Genomic DNA, 19,726 nt, shown 5'->3' with positions numbered 1-19,726 from the left:
CCCCGGAGCCGCTCTACACGGCGGAAGGGCTGCTCTTTATGACCGCGCTGAGCGCGGGAACCTGTAGTTCGAAGTGTCCTCTTTTTTTTCCCCCCCTTCCTTGCTTGGTAGTGGCGCGGAGAGCGAGGTATGGCCGGCCGGCGAGGTGCGCTTATTGTGCTGGAAGGGGTGGACCGCGCTGGTAAAAGCACCCAGAGCCGGAAATTGGTGGAGGCCCTGCAGGGAAAGGGCCACCGGGCTGAACTGCTCAGGTTTCCCGGTACGTGGACGCGGGCAAAACCGCAAGGACCCCTTTGCCTTTAGAGTTGCTTTTCCTGAAAGCTTCTCGACCTCTCCCTTGGAGGGTGTCCGTACCTTTAGTAACCGCGTACCAGGCTGAAATTCATCGGGTTTAGCAGCAGCTCCTGTTGTAGAGGTGTAATAATAGTCATCGGTTGAGATTCTCGTCCTTCAGCTTTTGACGGTAGCAGAGAAGCGCAAAGATATACCCTGGCCTAGAGAGCCTCTGGTGGTTTTTGCAGTGTTAGTGGTGGGGTGTTGTATCTTCATATAAATAGACTTGGTTGGAACCATCTGTCCTGTTATTCGGGGATGATGTATCTCCATGTCTCGTAGCCTAGAGTTTTTGTTAGGCTTAGCATTTTGGACTCTTAGAAGAGTAAAATCTGTGTTCTGTGTGAAGTATTTTTGCATTCACTCTTTGTCACTAGAGCATTTGCTAGTGGGTTATTTCCGATTGTGTGCATTGCTTTTAGTTTAGTTTTCTTTTCTTTTTTTCAACCATGGACCTGGTGTGTCCTTGGAAAAGATAATGGAGAAAGAAGAGAAACAAGTAGCATTAAACTATCCTTGTTATGAACTGAGGGTCACAGTGCTGTTTACAAGTAATGGAAGAGTTGGCAACACTTATGTATCTATGCTGTAAATATAGTACCATATATGTGCATATGATCATCTTGTAGATGTTCATATTTCCAATTTATCTCTAAAGATAGATTTCTATCTTTAATGGTTTTCTCTTATTGTATATCCTGCATTTTAACTGTTTTCCAATATAGTATACATTTTGAACAGAATTTACAGAACATAAAAACGATCATTCTAGATGTTTTGTTTCATTATGATTGTATCTGCTTTTTGTTGCAGAAAGAACAACAGAAATTGGACGACTGATAAGTTCCTACCTGGAAAAGAAAAATAACTTGGAGGATCACACAGTGCATCTCTTGTTTTCTGCTAATCGCTGGGAGCAAGTGTAAACAGATTACTTGTTAAATAGAGCATCCAGATGAGTCTTGGGCCTCATTAACACCCCTTTAATGCTCCCTTTTGGAGATGGGAGAATTGCAGATTCTGAGGATGGTTTAGTCATATCTCAAAACAAAGAGGGGGATTAAAACATTGTTCTGTCAAGTTAATATTCTTTGCTGTAAATAACAGTTTTTAGTTTATATCTAGTTATTTACATTGATAAAGAATTTCTAGCGCTTTAATGAAATAGATAAACAACAGTTTATCCTGTTTACCTAAACATTTAGGTTTAATATACAAAGTACAACTTTATAACTTGTATATACTATTTCTTTGCAAGAAAGTAGGAATCATTAAAGCGCTTTGATTCCTGGTTTCCCCCTCCTTTCTTGCAAGGAAAGTGCTTTTCCCCTCCACTTTCCTCCCTAGAAAGTGAAGGGGGAAGGCGGGGATCAAAGTGCTTTGACGATTCCTGTTTCCCCCCTCCACTTTCTTGGCAAGAAAGTGGAGGGGGAAAATAGGGATCAAAATGCTTTGATCCCTGCTTTCTCCCTCCACTTGCTAAGCCCCGCTTAGATTTCTTAATTTGGGGTTAGAAAAGTGGGGGGGTGTCTTATACATGGGCCATCTTATACATGGAAAAATACAATAATCCATTTATTATGTTATTAATTTGATGAAACAATTTCTTTCCATGAACATTTTCTGCAGAAAAGGTGGAAAATCTTTACCTAGTATCTTTGCTTTGTTCTATATACTTCACATTTCAGCTTTCATCTAATAGTGGCATATCTTCGCTTTCTGCTATTCAGGCCATTCATTAAAGAGAAGTTAAACCAGGGTGTCACTCTGGTAGTAGACAGATATGCCTTTTCTGGGGTAGCCTTCACAGGTGCTAAAGAGGTGAGTAAAAAAGGTTCATTAGTCTCGTAAGAGCATAGTATTTATGAAAGTAATGTAAGCCGCCCCGAGTAGACATGCTCTAGAGGGGCGGGGTAAAAATCAAATAAATAAATAAATAAATAATGTGAGGCCAAACAATAATGTAAGCTGAAACTTCCTGTGTTTACTGTGGTAATTGATAGCATTGGACAGGTCATTCCTGGACTATTTGTACTAGTGCAGGAAGCTTTAAGGATGACATAGCCATCTCCAAGGTTAATCTAACATAATAGTTACATAAAAACAATTGTCTTTGACTCTTAACCAATGTGAGTTTCCTGTATTTGTCTGAAGTCAAAAGATACCATGATATAGTGCAAGGATGGAATCATTGGCCATCTAGGTGTTGCCAAACTTCAGCTGGCTGTCATGCCTTATCATTGGGAAGGTTGGTTGGGGCCAATAGGAGTTGGAGTTCAACAATACCTGGAAGATCAGAGGTTCTCTGATATACTAGTTGCAAATCTGGGCCAGTTCATTACAGAAGCCTTGGTCAGCTCTTTTATATTACATTTAAACAGGTTATAAGTAGCTGCTGTTCTGATCTTCATTTCTTTGATCTCTAGGGAAGGGCTCTAGTCTGATACAGAATGTGGTTTTCATGCAAAAGGCCCCAGGTTCATTCCTTGGCATCTCTGTGTGGATCTGAAAAAGAAAGATCTGAAAGCCGATATGAATCAATGTAGACAGTACTCGGGTTCACACATCCTTAGATGTGATTTCCTGTGTTCCTGACAAATTGTTGATTGTATAATTTACCTGTTCACCACATCTCTTTCCTCTTCAAACAGAACTTCTCTTTGGAATGGTGCAAGCAGCCTGATGTGGGACTTCCAAAGCCAGACTTGGTCCTTTTCCTTCACCTGAACACGTCTGAAGCGGCCAAACGAGGAGACTTTGGAAATGAAAGATATGAGAATAGTTGTTTTCAGGAGCAAGTTCTTCAGTGCTTTTATAGTCTGATGAAAGATAAGAGCTTAAACTGGAAGGTAAGAAAACAAACATTTATAAATGTGATTCATAAACCACAAATCAATCAAAGGAAAACCTGTAGGGAATCTGAATATTTACAACCTCATTGGATTATTGGGGGAATCAAATTTTTGATTTGTTCTTTTCTGAGTTGTCACAAGGACAAGATGGTGAAATGTAAGTCAAATGTGGCAAATATACTTCACCATTTCAATACATTTTGAAACATAACATGTCAGACTTGACAGTTGATTGAGTGGGGAAATGGGTAATAAACTTTGTTTGAAATTAAACTCCAGAAAAGGAAGCCATACATATAATGGGTGTTCTGTGCTCTCTGCTCACATTTAGCATGTAGCTGTATGTAGTTTGGATTCAGGTCTTTCCCCTACTTTGCACACAAAGTTCCAACTTCTGCTGTGGTACATGTGACTGTCTGTGTGCTCACTTCTCTGGTGGTCAAGTCTGTGAGTACAGTTTTCAGGCATAGATGATGGAAACAAAGGGAGATCCAATAGTTAATGAGTTAGTGCCGGAAAAGAGGATAAGTAAACAGTTGCAATAGCAGCTATGCTCAGTGTTTTTGTTCTTCTGCTTTCAGAGAACTTTTAGCCCTGTTAGCTTCTTAAGAAAAGACTGCATTAGCTTCTTATAGCTACCACAATACTACATTGCTTTCTGCTGATATCACCTTCTTGTTGGGGACAGCAGATATAACTATAGTATTATTCATTGTCTTCATATATTTTGACAACTTGTTTCGGAAGTTCAGGAAAAAACCCACACATTCATAATAAAATATATTTTAAAAATATTTATAATTTTTGCTAACGTATGGTGACCCCATGAATAACTAGAGTTAGCTTAAAATAAATCCTCCTTTAAGTGGCTCTTGAATAATATCAGGATGTAGGTACATAGTTAATCTGCAGATCTGTTTTTTAATTCTTTAGCCTTTTTGAGGTAAAAATTAGAATGAAGCTGTGAATTTGACCTGCAACAGGATGGTGGAATAGCCTGCTAAACAGATTTGTGAATAGCACTCTTGTGCAAATAAAGTTGTTAGAAAGCAACCTGAAAAATGATCTCACAAGTGTTTTCTTCATTCTGTTTTATGATTGTGGCAAGCTGAACAGACAAATGACCCTTTAGAACTACAGGAACTATTGTGTGCCTAAAAATATAGGTATAGATATAATCCATATATTCCTTTCCCACAATATGGCCAGGAAGCATTCTTTTTTTACCCAAGTACCATAAATGTGTTCATAGAATATGACAAGACATTCCATCTGCATCCTGAACCTAAATATATATTTTAGTAAACTATATGATATGAAGTCAATGCCAGTTTATGGCAATGGTTCTGTGGGGTTTCTAGTTCTAAAATACTAAGAAATTATTTACTGGGTTTTCCTTGTGATGCCCTGGGATCATGCAGCTTGCCTGAAGCTGTACAGACTGACTCTACTCTTTGGAGAGACAGTGAATTGTTTAACTGCCAACCCCTTGTTCAACATCCAGGTGTTCTAGCTGACTGCAATATCTAGCCAGTTAAGCATATTAGTTTAGGAATAAATTGATGGGATTTTCAAGTAGGTTATTTTTAATATTGAGGCATTCATTTTAGTTGCTATTTTTGCAACAGTAGAAAATAGTAATTACTAAATAATTCTTATGAAGCTTTAATCCTAACCATGCTTATTTAGAAATAAGCCATTAAAGATGGTAGGTTCTAACATTTGAGTAAATGTGTGTTAGATTACATTGGGCAGAATTCTGTTGGTGCAGTTACATCAGCATAAACTAGATTCAGGTGCCATAAATAATTAATTTAAACAAATTAAAAGCTTCCTGTCCCCTCCCTTCAGGATCTGAGACTCTAATCGAACTCTCCTTTTGCCCCTTGGAAGCCTTCGGAAGCCTTGAATTGGTCATGGAGGAAGCTTTAATATTGGAAAATCACTGCCAGATTACTGGTGGTGGCCATCCAACAGCGGTTTTTGGCTATTAGAGGCTCTTATCCCCCTCTTGAGGCTCCCAAATGCTTCCCTGAGGCAAAAGGGAGTCTTGAAACCTGAAAGAAGATAGGATACTTTCAGATTGTCTAATAAACTGGGTTTGGGCACTGCAAATAATTTATGCCAGCCTAACTACAGCAACACAAGTTTGTCCACTGTTCTTGAATGAAGTGCTGGTCTGCATTAACTTTTGTGCATGTAAGTGGTTTAAACTGTCTACACCGTTGACATTTAATGAAGAATAAATAAATATAAACTTCAAGCTGTAATACCCTTTTTGGTATTACTGTAATATTTTTTGTGAAACTTTTTAAAGTTTCTTATGAATGAAGAGTTAACCTTTTGTTTTGTTTTGTTGGGCACAGGTGATAGATGCTTCAAAAAGCATAGAAGATTTACACAAAGAAATTAAATCATTTGCAGAAGAGGCAATGCAAGAAGCTCAACACAGACCAATAGGAGAATTATGGAAATAGGACTGGATCATCTGATCTCCTTGGGTCATTCTTCATCAAGGGAAACTGCATTTTTTTCTTAGCCAAAATCCTATTGCTGGCACAACATTTTGGCAGCAAATTACTGCAGCTTACAAAGTCAATATGGACATTATTTGTTCTGCACTAAATTGTATGACTTGGTATTAGAGATTGAGTATTTGGGAGACAAATATGAGTATCACCACCACAGGTGGCTGTGTCCTTTGGACTCAACTCCTAGCCAGGAGCGTGTGCGGCTGTCATCATTAATGCCACGCCAGTCATGGAAATAGCCTGTCCAGCGCATCCCCTCCTCTCTGCATTGCTGAACACACAGCAGCTCAGCAGGGAGACTTGTCATCCTGCCTCTTCACTGGATTGGTCAGCAGCACAGGGAGGCAGGGAAGTGCCAACAGGGCTACTTCCATAATTGGCGCAGTGCGGGTGATGACCATGCGTACCGCCCTGAGTGCTAAGTGGACATGCCAGCTCTGGTCAATGGATCCATAGGGCCTGGCTACCTGTGGTGGTGATATTTGAGTGTATTTAGAGGATTGAATATCTCATCTCTACTTGGTATACAGTAGATGTCTACTCTGACTTTATAAGTTGCTGCAATTTGCCACCAAAAGTTACATCATTTGTGTTATGCCAACATTTTAAAAAAATATATCCAAGGCAATACATGTGTTTCCATACAAATATATTCAGCCATACAGTGGTTGAAATCTTGTTGGCATAAATTTCTGTTGCACAAGATGGATGGTGTCATCATCTGGCAACATATATCTTTTAACGTTATTAAATTAAAAACTTATCCTCTCCCTTTTAACTTTGGAGACTCCCTAAAGATCCCTTTTGCCCACTGGGCACCTTGGGATAAAGGGGTGGGAGCCTTTAATATTGGAAGATTGGTAGTACTAGTTTTCTGATATCAAAGGCTGTCCTGCCCCAAGGCTTCCCAAGGTCAAGAGGGACCTCTAGGTAACCTTGGGTACTTAGGTGTAGGCAAATAGTTTGATAAAACAAAGATGTCCATCACCAGAAGTCATCTGGCTTGTGAGGTGCAGATTTATACCAACAAGATTTTAGCCAATGTATGCATTTGGAGTATTGTATCTTGGTTGAACGGACATATATGCACAAGCCTTTTGGCTACATGGGTGTGTGCGCAAACAAAGTGGCAAATCTTCTATCAACTTGTTTCCTCCCTCCCTCCCTCCCAACTGGAGAACAGTAGTTGATGGCTTCAGAATAAGCCAAGCTATTAAGCTATTCTTTAAGATGTCTTAATGTTTTATTGTGATTAATAATATCTATTAAACCATTGTTTCCAGTACTGGGTGAAATGGAAAATAGTCAATTAATACTGGCTTTTGTAAAGTGTGCATGGGTGGCCAAAACAAGGTTGTTCATGCCTGAGCTTAAACATCTGAGTGAATTTTTATAAATGACCCCCCCATCCTTTTTACCCAAGATAATATTACTAGAAGATATGCAATATAGAAAAGCACTAAGGTATATTATTTCCAAACTAAATGTGTATGAGTTCTTAGGTGAATGCCTTACACCTTGTGATTATTTCTTTTTTTTAATTTCTGTTTAGTTCTAAAATGTCAGCTGAAAGTTCTTTAAAGCATTACGAAAAATGTTCTTTAGGTGTGGATCTTCCCATCATATTCTAAATAGAAAGCAGATGACAAGAATATGCTTAACTACACATTCCCTGTGTTTTTTTCCATTTGATTTTAGGTAGGGTGTGGTGATATAGTGGACAAGTGATTTGATACTCATCAATTTTTTTTTTATTATAACTCAGTAGATTGTCTGTGTTGGCTGGGGCTTCTGAGGTATGTAATCCCAAACATCTGGTGGGTATCACATTACCCTTGTGCTCTAGCCCCTTTTCTGATATTTTTACTTGTGACATATTTTGAATAAATAATTTATTTGTATCTTTGGCGGTGAGTCAATTGCTTCTTGACTTATGCCAAGGTAGTTCCCCAATTTATGGTATTTTCTATATTTAGCAAAGGAATGGATGACCTCCAAAGACTCAAGGGCTTCATTCTACATAAACAAGATTTCAGAAGGCTACACCCCCAACCCCTTGTGTCCCCAAGACTGCTAGAAATCCTCCCCCCCACACACACATGTAAATCTATGGGATCTCTTTTCATTCAAAACCAGAAGTCCTGTTGTTTGACATTAAATGTCCAATGGACTTAAATTGGATGAAAAAAGGTGTTTTTTTTAAAAGGTGGGACTTGAGATCCTGATTTAACAATACTGCCATTTTGGTGGAGCTGTGTACTCATACACTTTTCTGAATCCTGTCCATGGAAGCTCACATTAAAATATAGCAGTCTTTAAGGTGCTAAGGAAGTGGGCCTGTCCACAAATAAAAATAATCATGTGCTGTCTAGTCAATTCTGATATCTTAGGGTTTTCCAGGCAAAGAATATTCAGTGGCTTAACAGTCATTCCAGGGGCCTCCTGGGATTGTAGAACCTGCCCAAGGCCACACAGGTTGGCTCTGCTCAGAGGCACAGCTGGGGAATCAAATGTCCAACCTCTGGCTTTGCAACTAGATACCTAAACCACTGAGCTATCCAGTCAGCCATTTATCCATGAAAGTTCACATTAAAATACAGTATAGCAGTTAGTCTTTAAGGTGCAACATCTTTGTTTTCTTTATTGTTCATTTCTTTTTGACCCGATATAGTAGCACAGACTAAAACAGCTACCTCTTCTAAAACTATAGTTCCAAGTCTAATATTCTTTAAAGATCCTGATTTAAGCTTCTCATGGTACTTACTTTTCCTTTAATCATCTCAGCTGTAAAAACTTCCTATACTGTACAGGTATTTTAAAATAAAGACTGTGTTGTATTTCTTAGGCAGTTTTCCACTGATTTCAGTTACACAATTTAACATGGTGATAACGTTATTCCCATAACATAGATGCAATATTGCATCCACACATTTTGCACCTAATAAATAGTATCTAGTAGGATCTGATGAAAGCCCATAACTTATTTTTGTTAAGCATCTGGTCCAAAGCAGTATATGAAGTGTTATGACTAAAATTCTACATTATCCAGTCTGGAATAATTGTCTCATCTATGTAGGATCTTGGCCAGGGTCCTTGGGGCAACCTGTACTTGAGAGTTTTGTAAGCTGCTGGCCCTGTGTATGCTACTGAGACAGACAGCCCAATGGGTAGATTCAGTATAAGCCAACTTATATGGTCAGCAGAACACCACTATGAGCAGTTTTTATAATGTTTACCATTTTGAAAACATTTTGGATCTTGGCATATGAACATAAACATATATTGTTCCTTCTTTAAAAACAGTAGAGGCATGTAGTACCTTTACATCTAACAAGACTTAATGAATCATGTGCTTTGGTGGATCACTGCCCGCCTCTTCAGATGCATGTAATCCTACAGATTCAGTTATGTTTACAATGTACTGTACATGGTTTAGGATAATATGTTGAGTTTCCCTCCAGCTAATGCATGTTTTTTTTCCTTTTTCCTTTTTTATATTTCCTTTTTTCCCTTTTATCTTGAATAACTTCTTTATTGATGTTTAAACTTTGTTATATTTTTTATATGCGGTAGTTATTTATGTTGTTAGCCGCCTAGAGTGGTCGTTTGACCAAATAGGCGGGATATAAATAAATAAATAAATAAATTTGAGGTGAATTTAGATGCAGAAAGTATTGCCACTGATTTTAGTATTAACCTTGGCCATTAACAAAACCATTGGCACAAATACCATACAAATGACTAAAAAAATTAATACACTCGTAATTCTGCAGTTATGCAAACAGTGTAACTTTTAGAAACAAATTACCATAAATTGTAGCCACCTGTTGCATGACGGTATGCAACGGATAATGCTGACAGATTTATTTAATTTACAGAGGTTACTTATTTCAATGATATCCAAGATTGCGGCATCTTTCCAGCCAATAACTTAAAAGCTGTTGTATATGATTAAATAACATCCAGAATCCTATTCGCTTTGCCCACCAGCATAAATTGCTGCAGCAAACTGCCACTAGTTAAGTCAAAGCTTGTAGCCTTGTGGCAGAGTGGTTAAACTGCAGTACTGCAGTGAAGACTGCTCACGAGCAGAGTTTGCTCCTGGATCAGGCAGCCCACTCGAGGTTGAAACAACCTCCCAGCCTTCTGAGGTTGGTAAATTGGTACCCAACGTGCTGGGGCAGAGGCAGTGTGTAGCCTGCGTAATTAAATTTTAAATGGCCCAGAGAGCGCTTTTAAGCACTATGGGGTGGTATAGAAGTAGCACACTTTATTTTGTATTTCTCATGGCACACCAGGCACATTACTTGATACACAATGAGTGCTCACTTCTTAACTAATGGCAATTTAACATTGTGATTTATGCTGCTTGACCTATATCATGTGGTGTTATATAAGATTCTGGCGATAGGGTAGTTACTAACCTATTGTAGTAAGGACAGATGGTTTGCCTGGTTCCATACTGTGATTGTATATGTTAGGGTTGGTTTAAGATTATATTCTATCCACATTTTAACACAAACCAACCTATTTTGCACCTCCTGGACCTGTGCATGGGCTAGATATGAGACATTTACATTTCTCCCAAGTTTTTGGGGGAAAGTATCAGATTCAGTTTTAAAATGCATAATACAAGACATTTTTTGCATCTAGGAGCTCTGCAGCCATGTTGCACTGAGAAAATACATCTAGAGTAGAGGTGGGGGTATTCGTATTCAAATATATCCCCCGCAGCTGGAGTTAACAAGGGTCTGGCCCCTGGCGCTGGAGTCCAGCTGGGGCCACACCTCTTCCTTCCATTCACTCCAGATCCCTGCTCAACTAGCAACTCGGCAGCCTTGCAAGGAGACCCTTTCTGCCTCCCTCTGCCAGGAGTGGCTAGCTGACCAGGAAGAGAACGGCACTTGGAAGCAATTGGAAGGATGAGTGGGGCCGCTGCTGCTGGCGGATGTGTGAGTGGATGGCTGCCCCCAGGGACAGGACTCTTGTTAACTCCAGCTGTGCTGGGATATATGAATATCAAGAGATATTTTGGGAGAAAAAATATAGAAAGTATGTGTTTATGTACATTTTAAAAAATCAGATTGCAGAAGGGAGATAGAACACATACAAATCATGGAGATTTCATCAAGGAGGGGCTGTAGCCCTATGAGGTACCAGAACAGCCACAGGCCCAGAGCTTCTGCAAGTTGCCCATTTCAAATCAGGTGTGCATCTATACCTTAAGTAAGTGCACAAATTTGCTTGAAAAGTGAGTTACCGGTGAGCCACAACTGACTTTAGCTAGTCTGACATTTGGTAGCGCAAGTGTACATATCAGATACACACAGGGTTTTTTCCCTCATAATTTTATTCAGATAATACAAATCGAAGCAGTTGATGAATGGAGCACAGCCCCACTTTCTCTTATCTCCTCTGTCTTCAAAGTCTATGATCAAGAGGAGAAACAGCAAGAGAAAGATAGCAAGTTATAACAATGACAGATAAGCATTGTGGTTCGGACCTCTGCTTTCTGGCAGCTTAAGGGACAACCTGGACCTACCACGTACTATCAGTAGGTCAGTTACTGCTGTGTGCAGCTCTAGAAGTTCATACTACCACCTTTAGGCCAAGTGCTGCTGATAAGTGATAATACAGGAAAGAATGCTTTGTAAACATATTTGCCACCAGCAGCATCCATCAATGGAGCTGAAGAATTACAAAAAGATAACACTTCTAGGACTGGTGGACCCTCTCCAGCCATTCCCTTATCGAACAAAGGAGCTCTCTCAAGTACAACAGCCATGTTTTCCAATGGAGGCAACCAGTAAATTAACTTTTCCAAGCAGCCAAAGTGTGTCAATTGTTCCTTTAGAATCTTTGATTAAGAATAACATGCTGGAATAATTAAATACCACCACAGAACATAAATTTAGCCTTGTGTAGTGTTTCAACAAGGGAGAGGTAGGGTGCCTGGGGGTGTGGCTCTGACACTACCCAAGCCAAGATTTTAAAACTGTTCTGGTGTTAAACAAAATCTCATGTCAGGGTGCAATCTCCAGATGTCAGTCAGACTCTAAAAATAAGGAAATTGAATCAAATGGGGGAATTGGAGATACTTTCAGTTCAAGTGAGCTCATGGATGATTCCATCTCTACTACCTTAAATAGCAGCCACAATATTTTTAATACAGATTTAAAAAAAACTACATGAGCTTTAAGCTATGTTCAATAAAGCTGTGTCTTGATTAACCTTTCAATTCATTCTTCTGCAAGTGCTTTTGATATTTTCAACGAGTGCCACTCAATGTCCTCTAATTCAAAACTTCTCAGTTGCCATCTCCAGATCATGTTGTCTTGTAACATTTGCTGTACATGATGTGCTTCTGCTACTTCTTGAACGGCATCACAGACTACAGGTGTGTGTTTCTGACAAAGGAAAATTTTAGAACTCAAAAGGAATAATCTATCTTTATAGAAGCACTGTATTGGAGAAAAACAAAAGCACATGTAGTGACTTCTGTGGTATTCCATCATCTGAGAGATTGTACCCTCTGGTGACAAAAAAAAAAAACACCCACTGATCTGCTGAGCTAGGGAGGTGGCTTTTAGCTGTGTGTCTGTATAATTTTATTCTAGTTTTCACTTCACACTACAAAAATGGAGGTGGAGGGAGAAGCAAACTGGATTAGGTTCTCCCAAATAATAGACCTTGTAAGAACCAAGCACCTAGAAGGGCTTTCAATATTGTTGTTGGGCCTGCTAACAGAAAAAGAATCTTCAGCTCCTAGCCATCACGGCATCCCTTTCCTGCAGGTACTCTTGCGCTGAAAAAGCCTGACTAAAACTATTAAGGCCTTAATAATGGACCCGTTTCTTGATCCCACTGCAGAAATCCACTCTGCTCGAAGGCTGCACAGAATGCTGGGGTGGATGGGAGGCAGGGATGTCAACAAGCACCTATGAAAGCTGGTCGCCCTAAGGCTCTCCAAGGAGCTCCCCTCCCCCTACAACACAAATTGGCAGAGTTAGCTTCTTGTTTGTTTTTAAAGAGATAAGATTTCAAAATCTTCATCCTCTGAATCAAAAAATCTTTCCAGTCTGTCTGCATCAGAAGAGTCTACAAGATAAAAAAGGAGGAGCAACATTATTAGTTTAGCTTTGTGACTATTTATACATCTAATCTACCTAGGAGGTATTTGTTATATCAAGCAATTCATTGGTATAACAGTTTCAGGAGACAGGATGAAACTTTTTTTCAGACAGAAGAGCTAGAACATGGACCAGTGATACAAGCTCTCTGGGTACTACAGCTACATGTTACAGAATGCGTGTGTCTTAACCCTGGAAATTGGTGGCATACTAAGATGTCATAATGCCTCATGCTTACATGAAACAGTACTTTTTGCATATTACATGTATGTACAAAAATGGTTCACACTGCACAAAGCTTTAGCTTGTTTTAAAAAATATGCATGACTTCCTGGACACACGTGAGACCCTCTTCTTCATACTCTAAACATTAGCTGCCAAAATAAGAACTTGATTATTTCAGTTTTGCTGATCCAAAGGGCAGTTTCCAGTAGAAGGCAGCAAGGCAGATGAACTAAAAGTGTAGTGCAGAGTTTGCTTAGGAAACATCCAGGTTCTACTTTACAGGCACTATTTCACTTTGTACTATTATTAAAGGCTGTGGAGTACTGGTCTGCTGTAAGCTGTTTCTTCAAAAGCATCTTTTAAAGGTGCCCATACAATTCTCCACTGAATAGTTACCGGGCCAAAATTGCTCTCACAAATAACGCAAATAACAAACTTACTGAACTATCACATTTTAGAGAGATTTTTAAATCCCAGAAATCAGAAATGGTGATTCAGCATACACAAAAATAGAATCCAACTCCACCCAAAGATTTCTCCTGATGTATATGATAAAGGAGAAGAAAATCCAAAGTAAGAAATTGAAGTAAGCAAGGATTAATTAAATAGGTCTGCAGCAAAGTGACCAGAAAAAAGATGGTGAGGTTCTAAGGTTTCTTGTACTATCAAATAAGTGCTCTTAACTAAGAACATCAGCTTCTGCATCTTCACAATGCCATGGTTCCATGGGCGAAAAAGGCACCAAAGGCTTTTGCAATAGCGCCATTAAGGCATTAAGCCTGAATATGTGTGGGGCTCAATGAATGGAGGGCAGGTGGGAAGGAATATAACCCCTGATCCCTATGTTTCCATCTAGATGTTTAACAGAACTAGATCTATTCAACAAGATCTGCAGTGGAGATTGTGAACACATTCAGCTGGGCACTCAAGTAACGGAGAGCCCTGATAAGGCAGAGTTTCCATTGTAAGCATATTATTCATTTTTCAAAAATATTTTACCCCACCTTTTTTCCTAAAAAAGGACCCAAAGGGGGCTTACATCATTTAAAAGACAATACAGTATCTGAAAGCAAAAACAGTCAATATACAAATATTTTGAAAGAATTAACAAAATTATATTAAAAACAGTAAATAAAATAAAATACTAAACACACATTTAAAAGCAACAAGGTACAACAATCAATTTTAAGGAAAACCCTCTTAAGACAGCCAGTCACTAAGGGAAAGCCTGCCTGCACAGAAATTTTTTTTTCCGACTGTTCATGGTCAGCAAAGATGGGGCCAGCTTGGTCTCCTGTGGGAGGGAGTTCCAGCTTCTGCTGTGGACCTTCACTTTAAACCAGCAAAGATATGAGAGACTTCTGGGACTTCTATGTATGGCCCTTTCCACATAATCCATTGAGTCCTACACAGATTTAAGCAATGCTAGAGCAGGGCTATGAATTATGCATTTGGTGTAAAAAAATCCACAGGCAGTAAAATACCCCTTATGGTGCTCTCTTATAGGTGAAACAGGTAAGCATTACCTGGAGTGAGATTCAAAACATCAGGGCTAGAGAAGTGTGAAGGCTGATGTTCTACTAGTTCAAACATTGGCAGGGCTCCTCTAATCATTGACAACTATTAGAAGGGAACAGAAATGAGGAATATTAGTTTACCATTTCTTGATCAAGATTGTTAAAGCTGGAGTGAAACGTAATTTTGCTATTGAGAAGAATATCTTAAAAGTCAGGACATCTCCCAGTTGAATAAGACAATAGCTACAAGATGCAAAATTCAGCTTCCCTAGAATCTTAAGGCTGGGGCAGGAGTTTAGAGGGCTTTTTCCATGTTTCTAGCCCCTATGATCCCAAAGTCATCCTTGAAAATGTTTTATGGACAGTGCTTCACAGAGTCTGAACCTAAATGCAGCTATTAAGTCTCAACTACAGCAGACCCATTGAATCAAAAGGTCTTTGGTAAGTCAGCCCTTACATTTAGTTTAGGGGATACAATAGCTATACTCCAATGGAAATAACAATTGGTTTCAGCCTTTGGAAGTTTGATATGACGCTGATTAAGATTCATAGATGCCCTGTATAGTTATTTGCACCTTCTCGTGAAGTCTCACGATTATATAAAAGAAAAATAAGGACAACAAATTGCAGACTCTGGGGGCTTTTCAATGTAATCGTACCTCTCACCAAACCCAAATTTATCTTAGTTTTATTTTCATTTACTTAATTATTCACTCAATATGCAGCCTGAAGCAGCATTTTGAGATCAAAAAAGCTTATTCACATATAATAAATTTGTAATTGCTTTCAGCAAGGGTATTACCCTATGTAGATTTTCTCTATCTGACCAACACAGTACCTATAATTTTGTAGGCTTATTAGGAACCTTTAATTAAAGTATTTCTTATAGAGCTATAAAACAATTTCTTAAGATTGTTCTGGGACAATTTCATAAGATTGTTCTGGGACAATTATATGTGCTGGGTACCCAATGAGTTTTCTATGCAAGACAAGAATTTGGGGGAGAGGGAGAGTAATCTGCAAAGGCTTTTAAGTGGCCCCAGTCCATAGAAAGTTTGAGTCTCGTAAAAATTAGAAGAACCAGTTAACCAAGACTAATTTACATCTAGTTAATTTCAACAGGACATCTAATGCAACCTGGATGTACACCAGCTTTTAGTACAGCTGCTCCTACTATTTTAGGTTTTGCATATTTTTTATTATTACTTTTTACATGTTGACATTTTCTGGATTTCTGGATTGAAGCTGATGGTTATTTGTTGTCATCTCAACACGTGTAGCTAGAAAATCCACCAGAAAAGTGTGTATAGGATTTGTTTCTAAGCTATCTTTTCTTTTAAAAAAGGTATAATTTCCAATTAAACATCTATAAATTTAAAACAAATGTCAAGATGATCTTCCCACAAAAAGCAGCAGGATGAGAGGTTAGAAGGCCATTTCCTTACTGGCTTACAGCCTGAATAATCATCTGATAGAAATGAACACTTGATGATCAGGGAAGGTCCTTGCCTCAAACAAATCAAGCTTGGCAACACAGAATCTTGACATTAATGCTTTAATCATTCCAACTGATCATTGTTGTGTGCCATTAAGATGCTTCCAACTTCCAGCAATCCTATGAATCAGTGACCTCTAAAAGGTCCCAATTATTGATTGAAGGACACTAAAACTGAATTTGCTTTCTTAAGTTTCAATTTTTCCTGGTTAAATATTCTTGTTTTCCCCCCACAAATAATTCACTTTAAAACGAACCTTTTTTATCTGTTGGCACCATTCATTGAAATCTTCCTCTTTGTTGCAGAAAAAACCCTGCAAAAGAAAGTGGTTTTTTAATGCAAAAAATATAAATTGAAAATGCTGAGAAACAATCATATCACATGCTTTAAATGTAAAATGATTATGTCTTAAATATAGAAGCAGACACATTCTGAAAGCTAAAAGATCAATACAGTGATTGATCTGCCCTAGTGAAATCAGGAGAGAGAAGAGAAAGAATAGAGATCAGGAGAAAAAAAGAGCACAACACTTGCATCTTCATAGGGAGATCAATTTGTAACTAGACAACAAAAAGGCTGTCTCAGAATACAGCCCACATTTCAATATGAAAATGAATTTCAAGCACACACCACTGCGATAGAAGGATCAAGCTCTGCAATGTTCATTCTGCAGGGTGGATGCTGGCAGTGGAAACTCTCGTCAGGGATGTGACAACTGTCCGTAGGCTCTACAGCAGGCTGAGTCGTGTGTGGATCGAGATAAATTAGTTCTTCACCTGGAAAAAAAGAGAACATTTGTTGAAGGAAATACAATACTGAACTTCCGGTGAGATAAGAGTCCACTGCATGTAACCTGCTGAACCAAGCCAGATAGGACAGGGAAACGCACAATGTCTTAAATTTTCTCTAACCTGGTGCCCTCAAGATTTTTGGTCTACAACTCCAACAGCCCCAGCCAGTGGGGGACATGGAAGGAGCCCCTGCAAAAAGCATAAGGACTTTGAACACATTTGGGCATCTCCTGGTTGACTAATCTTTCCACTCCAGAAGCACTACTGGATTGCATCTGACAGAAACAAAGAAGTAGCAGCCCCAGATAGATTGGCCAGTGATCAGAAATTATGGGAGGTCCTGTCCAAAGCATCTAGACAGTACCAGATCACAATGGCTCTCTTACACACTTATAAAAACAAAACACAAAAAATTGCACAAGGAAGTAATTTGCCAAAGGCTCTCTCAACAATACTTCTAAGCATGGCTCTAAGCAATGAGGATAAAGAGAAACTTGTTCTTAAACAAGCTGTCTTATTATATAATAAGTTACATGATGTGGCAAAGTGCATCTGATATAATGCTGTTCTCATAGCAAAGGTATAGTGGTATTCTTAGATAGGTAATTTACTGATGTACTCAGTATACTTGCTTCTGAGAATGACTGTCACTCACCTACATATCCAATGAAATAATGAGCACTATTGGGTTTTCCTCCAATGACTCCTAAGGACTGTGGCATCATAAAACAATGCTAGAAAACAACACATGTTCAGTGAGTGAGACAGAAGCGAGTAGAAACTGGAACATCCATCCAGGCAAGGAGTAATATAGAGTTAGAGATATCTTCAAAAATATACAACTAAAAAGTACAATCCCATGGATGCATTTATTCAGAACTGAGTCTCATGATCTATAGCACCATAAATCATTCTATTGTCAGGTCTGCAAAATAGAGTGAATACAAAGAAAAGCTAAGTACATGATTATTAAGTATAATTATTCAGACATCATCAAATACATAAGATGCATAGATCATTGTAGTAGAGATAATAAATGCTCTCCACCCCACCTCAGATGCTCATTTTGCACAGCTCTCACTGTTCTTGTACGTACAGTTTCCTCCATCTATGATATAAACTTAATACTACATGAACTGTGCATTACTTCAATTGCATTTCAGATTTAATCTTAAATGTCTCACAATCAATCTTAAAATGCTTCCATGATTAGCACTAAGAATAGAACTAAGGGGGCTTCTGTCACTTGTACATATAAGCAGAAAAATTAACAAGAGTAATTTAAAAAGACACTTAGTACTGGATGCTTGATCTATCTAGGCAGTTTAGTCAAACCCTCTACCTTCAGTGTTTCAATATAGGCTTCATTGATATCTGTGAGCCCAAGGCGAAGAGGTATCAGCAGCACTAAAGGTTTCCAGAGCAATAGCCTGTTGGTACATTCTGCTCCCTCTGGATATCCATTGGAAAGAAAGTCTGATTCTGCAGCAGGAAACGCTGAAGCTCCAGGACATGGATAACTGAGCCTGCACAGCCTCCCTATTAAGAGGAAAGACAGAAAGAGAAATAACCTCAGTGAAAGATTTACAGTTCTATGGTTGGCTGCAGAGCCACCCTAAATGCTCAACAGAAATTGCTTGCGAAGGTCCTACCTCCCCCATGATAAATACCCCTCTACATGTACAAGTTTCTATACAAAGTCTGATGGTATATTTCACAAAGTCCCTTAAAAATGATACATGAATGCTGTTATCCAAAGTATTTAGATATATGCAAAAAAACCACATGGACTAGAAGGTTGGACGTGAGCATACAATATTGTCTTATACTCTGTCAGACTCCCACTCCCACAAGTAGCATTCTATCTGCAGAAAGTGGATGCAGTCCACCAAGGTCTTGGGCAGAGGCCTTTTCTGGTCCTGCTTCCTGAGATCCATTCAGCCAAAAACTGAGGTAGTAGGAATTACACCTAGGAAATTCCATGTCCAAAGCAGGTTTCTTCGGAGTGATGTATCTGTACTTATCCTTACATAATATTTACTTTATAGTAGAAGTGTATTTATTCAGCTAGGAGACCTTAACTGGATTACTTATTTAAAGAAGACCGATTAGTAAGTAAAAAATTTAGAACTAATGCAGTCCAGTGGGATGCAATCCCCATAAATGCCACAATAATGCATTGCTTCAAAATCACAGCTCCTACAATGTTGAAATGGGCAAAATCCCATCATGTAAACTCTTGTGCTGGGAGAACCTGGAAGCATTCAGTTTCAAGTAACAGAAAGTTTATTATCCCTCCCTTTTTAGGTTCTAAGTCTCCCTAGGGCTCCCTTTTGCTCTGGAAAAGCCTGAGGATGGAGAGGGGGGCTTTAATAGTTTTTTTTTAAGCTACCAGATCTATTAAAGGTTCCCCTGCTATCTGGTGGCTCCCAAAGGCTTCCACAGGGCAAAAGGGAGCCACAGGTGCCTCAGAACCTAAAAGGAAGGTGAAAGTTGACTTTAAATTTCTTTAGATGAAATGCTTTCAGCAACCAAGCCGGGTTATACCACACAAAGTTACACCAACATGAGTTACCCATTTACTAAACAGAAGAACAGTTTTACCCAATCATTTCCGATTTGTGTGCACAAACTGACTGCTCCAAGCAAATCAAGACATTTTTATCTCCTAGTCCAATGAATTCAAAACAGAGTTCAGAATATGACCTCTTTCTGTCTGAAGCTGTAAAGGATATACTACAAATAGTTTACAAGCACTATGCTACCTGTGGCACAATGCAGTAAATACCAGAAGGATCAATCTGTGCCTTTTAAAGGACAAGTTATGTGCTTGAGTTCAAAGAGGCATTAT

The 19,726-nt window shown here is 38.9% G+C and overlaps 2 protein-coding genes across 5 annotated transcripts in view; one reads left to right on the top strand and one right to left on the bottom strand.

Moving 5' to 3' along the window:
- DTYMK (deoxythymidylate kinase) lies at positions 1-7,384 on the top strand. Its single transcript, XM_020786351.3, has 5 exons — positions 1-259; positions 1,147-1,255; positions 2,064-2,154; positions 2,985-3,182; positions 5,552-7,384. The coding sequence occupies exons 1-5, from the start codon at positions 130-132 to the stop codon at positions 5,660-5,662; spliced, it is 639 nt and encodes a 212-aa protein (XP_020642010.1). The 5' UTR covers positions 1-129; the 3' UTR covers positions 5,663-7,384.
- Positions 7,385-11,558: 4,174 nt separating this feature from the next.
- ATG4B (autophagy related 4B cysteine peptidase) overlaps positions 11,559-19,726 on the bottom strand; it is a 24,219-nt gene continuing 16,051 nt past the window's right edge. For all 4 annotated transcript variants that reach the window (XM_020786332.3, XM_072995891.2, XM_020786334.3 and 1 more), the window contains exons 8-13: positions 18,218-18,414; positions 17,531-17,609; positions 16,715-16,860; positions 16,341-16,397; positions 14,598-14,691; positions 11,559-12,814 (exon numbers count right to left, since the gene is read on the bottom strand). In XM_020786332.3, coding sequence (XP_020641991.3) covers positions 12,741-12,814; positions 14,598-14,691; positions 16,341-16,397; positions 16,715-16,860; positions 17,531-17,609; positions 18,218-18,414 — 647 coding nt within the window. In that variant the 3' untranslated portion in view covers positions 11,559-12,740. The remainder of the gene's footprint in view (positions 12,815-14,597; positions 14,692-16,340; positions 16,398-16,714; positions 16,861-17,530; positions 17,610-18,217; positions 18,415-19,726) is intronic.

The sequence above is a fragment of the Pogona vitticeps genome, chromosome 3 (genome assembly GCF_051106095.1).
Source record: "Pogona vitticeps strain Pit_001003342236 chromosome 3, PviZW2.1, whole genome shotgun sequence".
Lineage (NCBI taxonomy): Eukaryota > Metazoa > Chordata > Lepidosauria > Squamata > Agamidae > Pogona > Pogona vitticeps.
The sequence above is the reverse complement of the archived record's forward strand: the minus strand, read 5'-3'. Positions and strand labels throughout refer to the sequence as shown.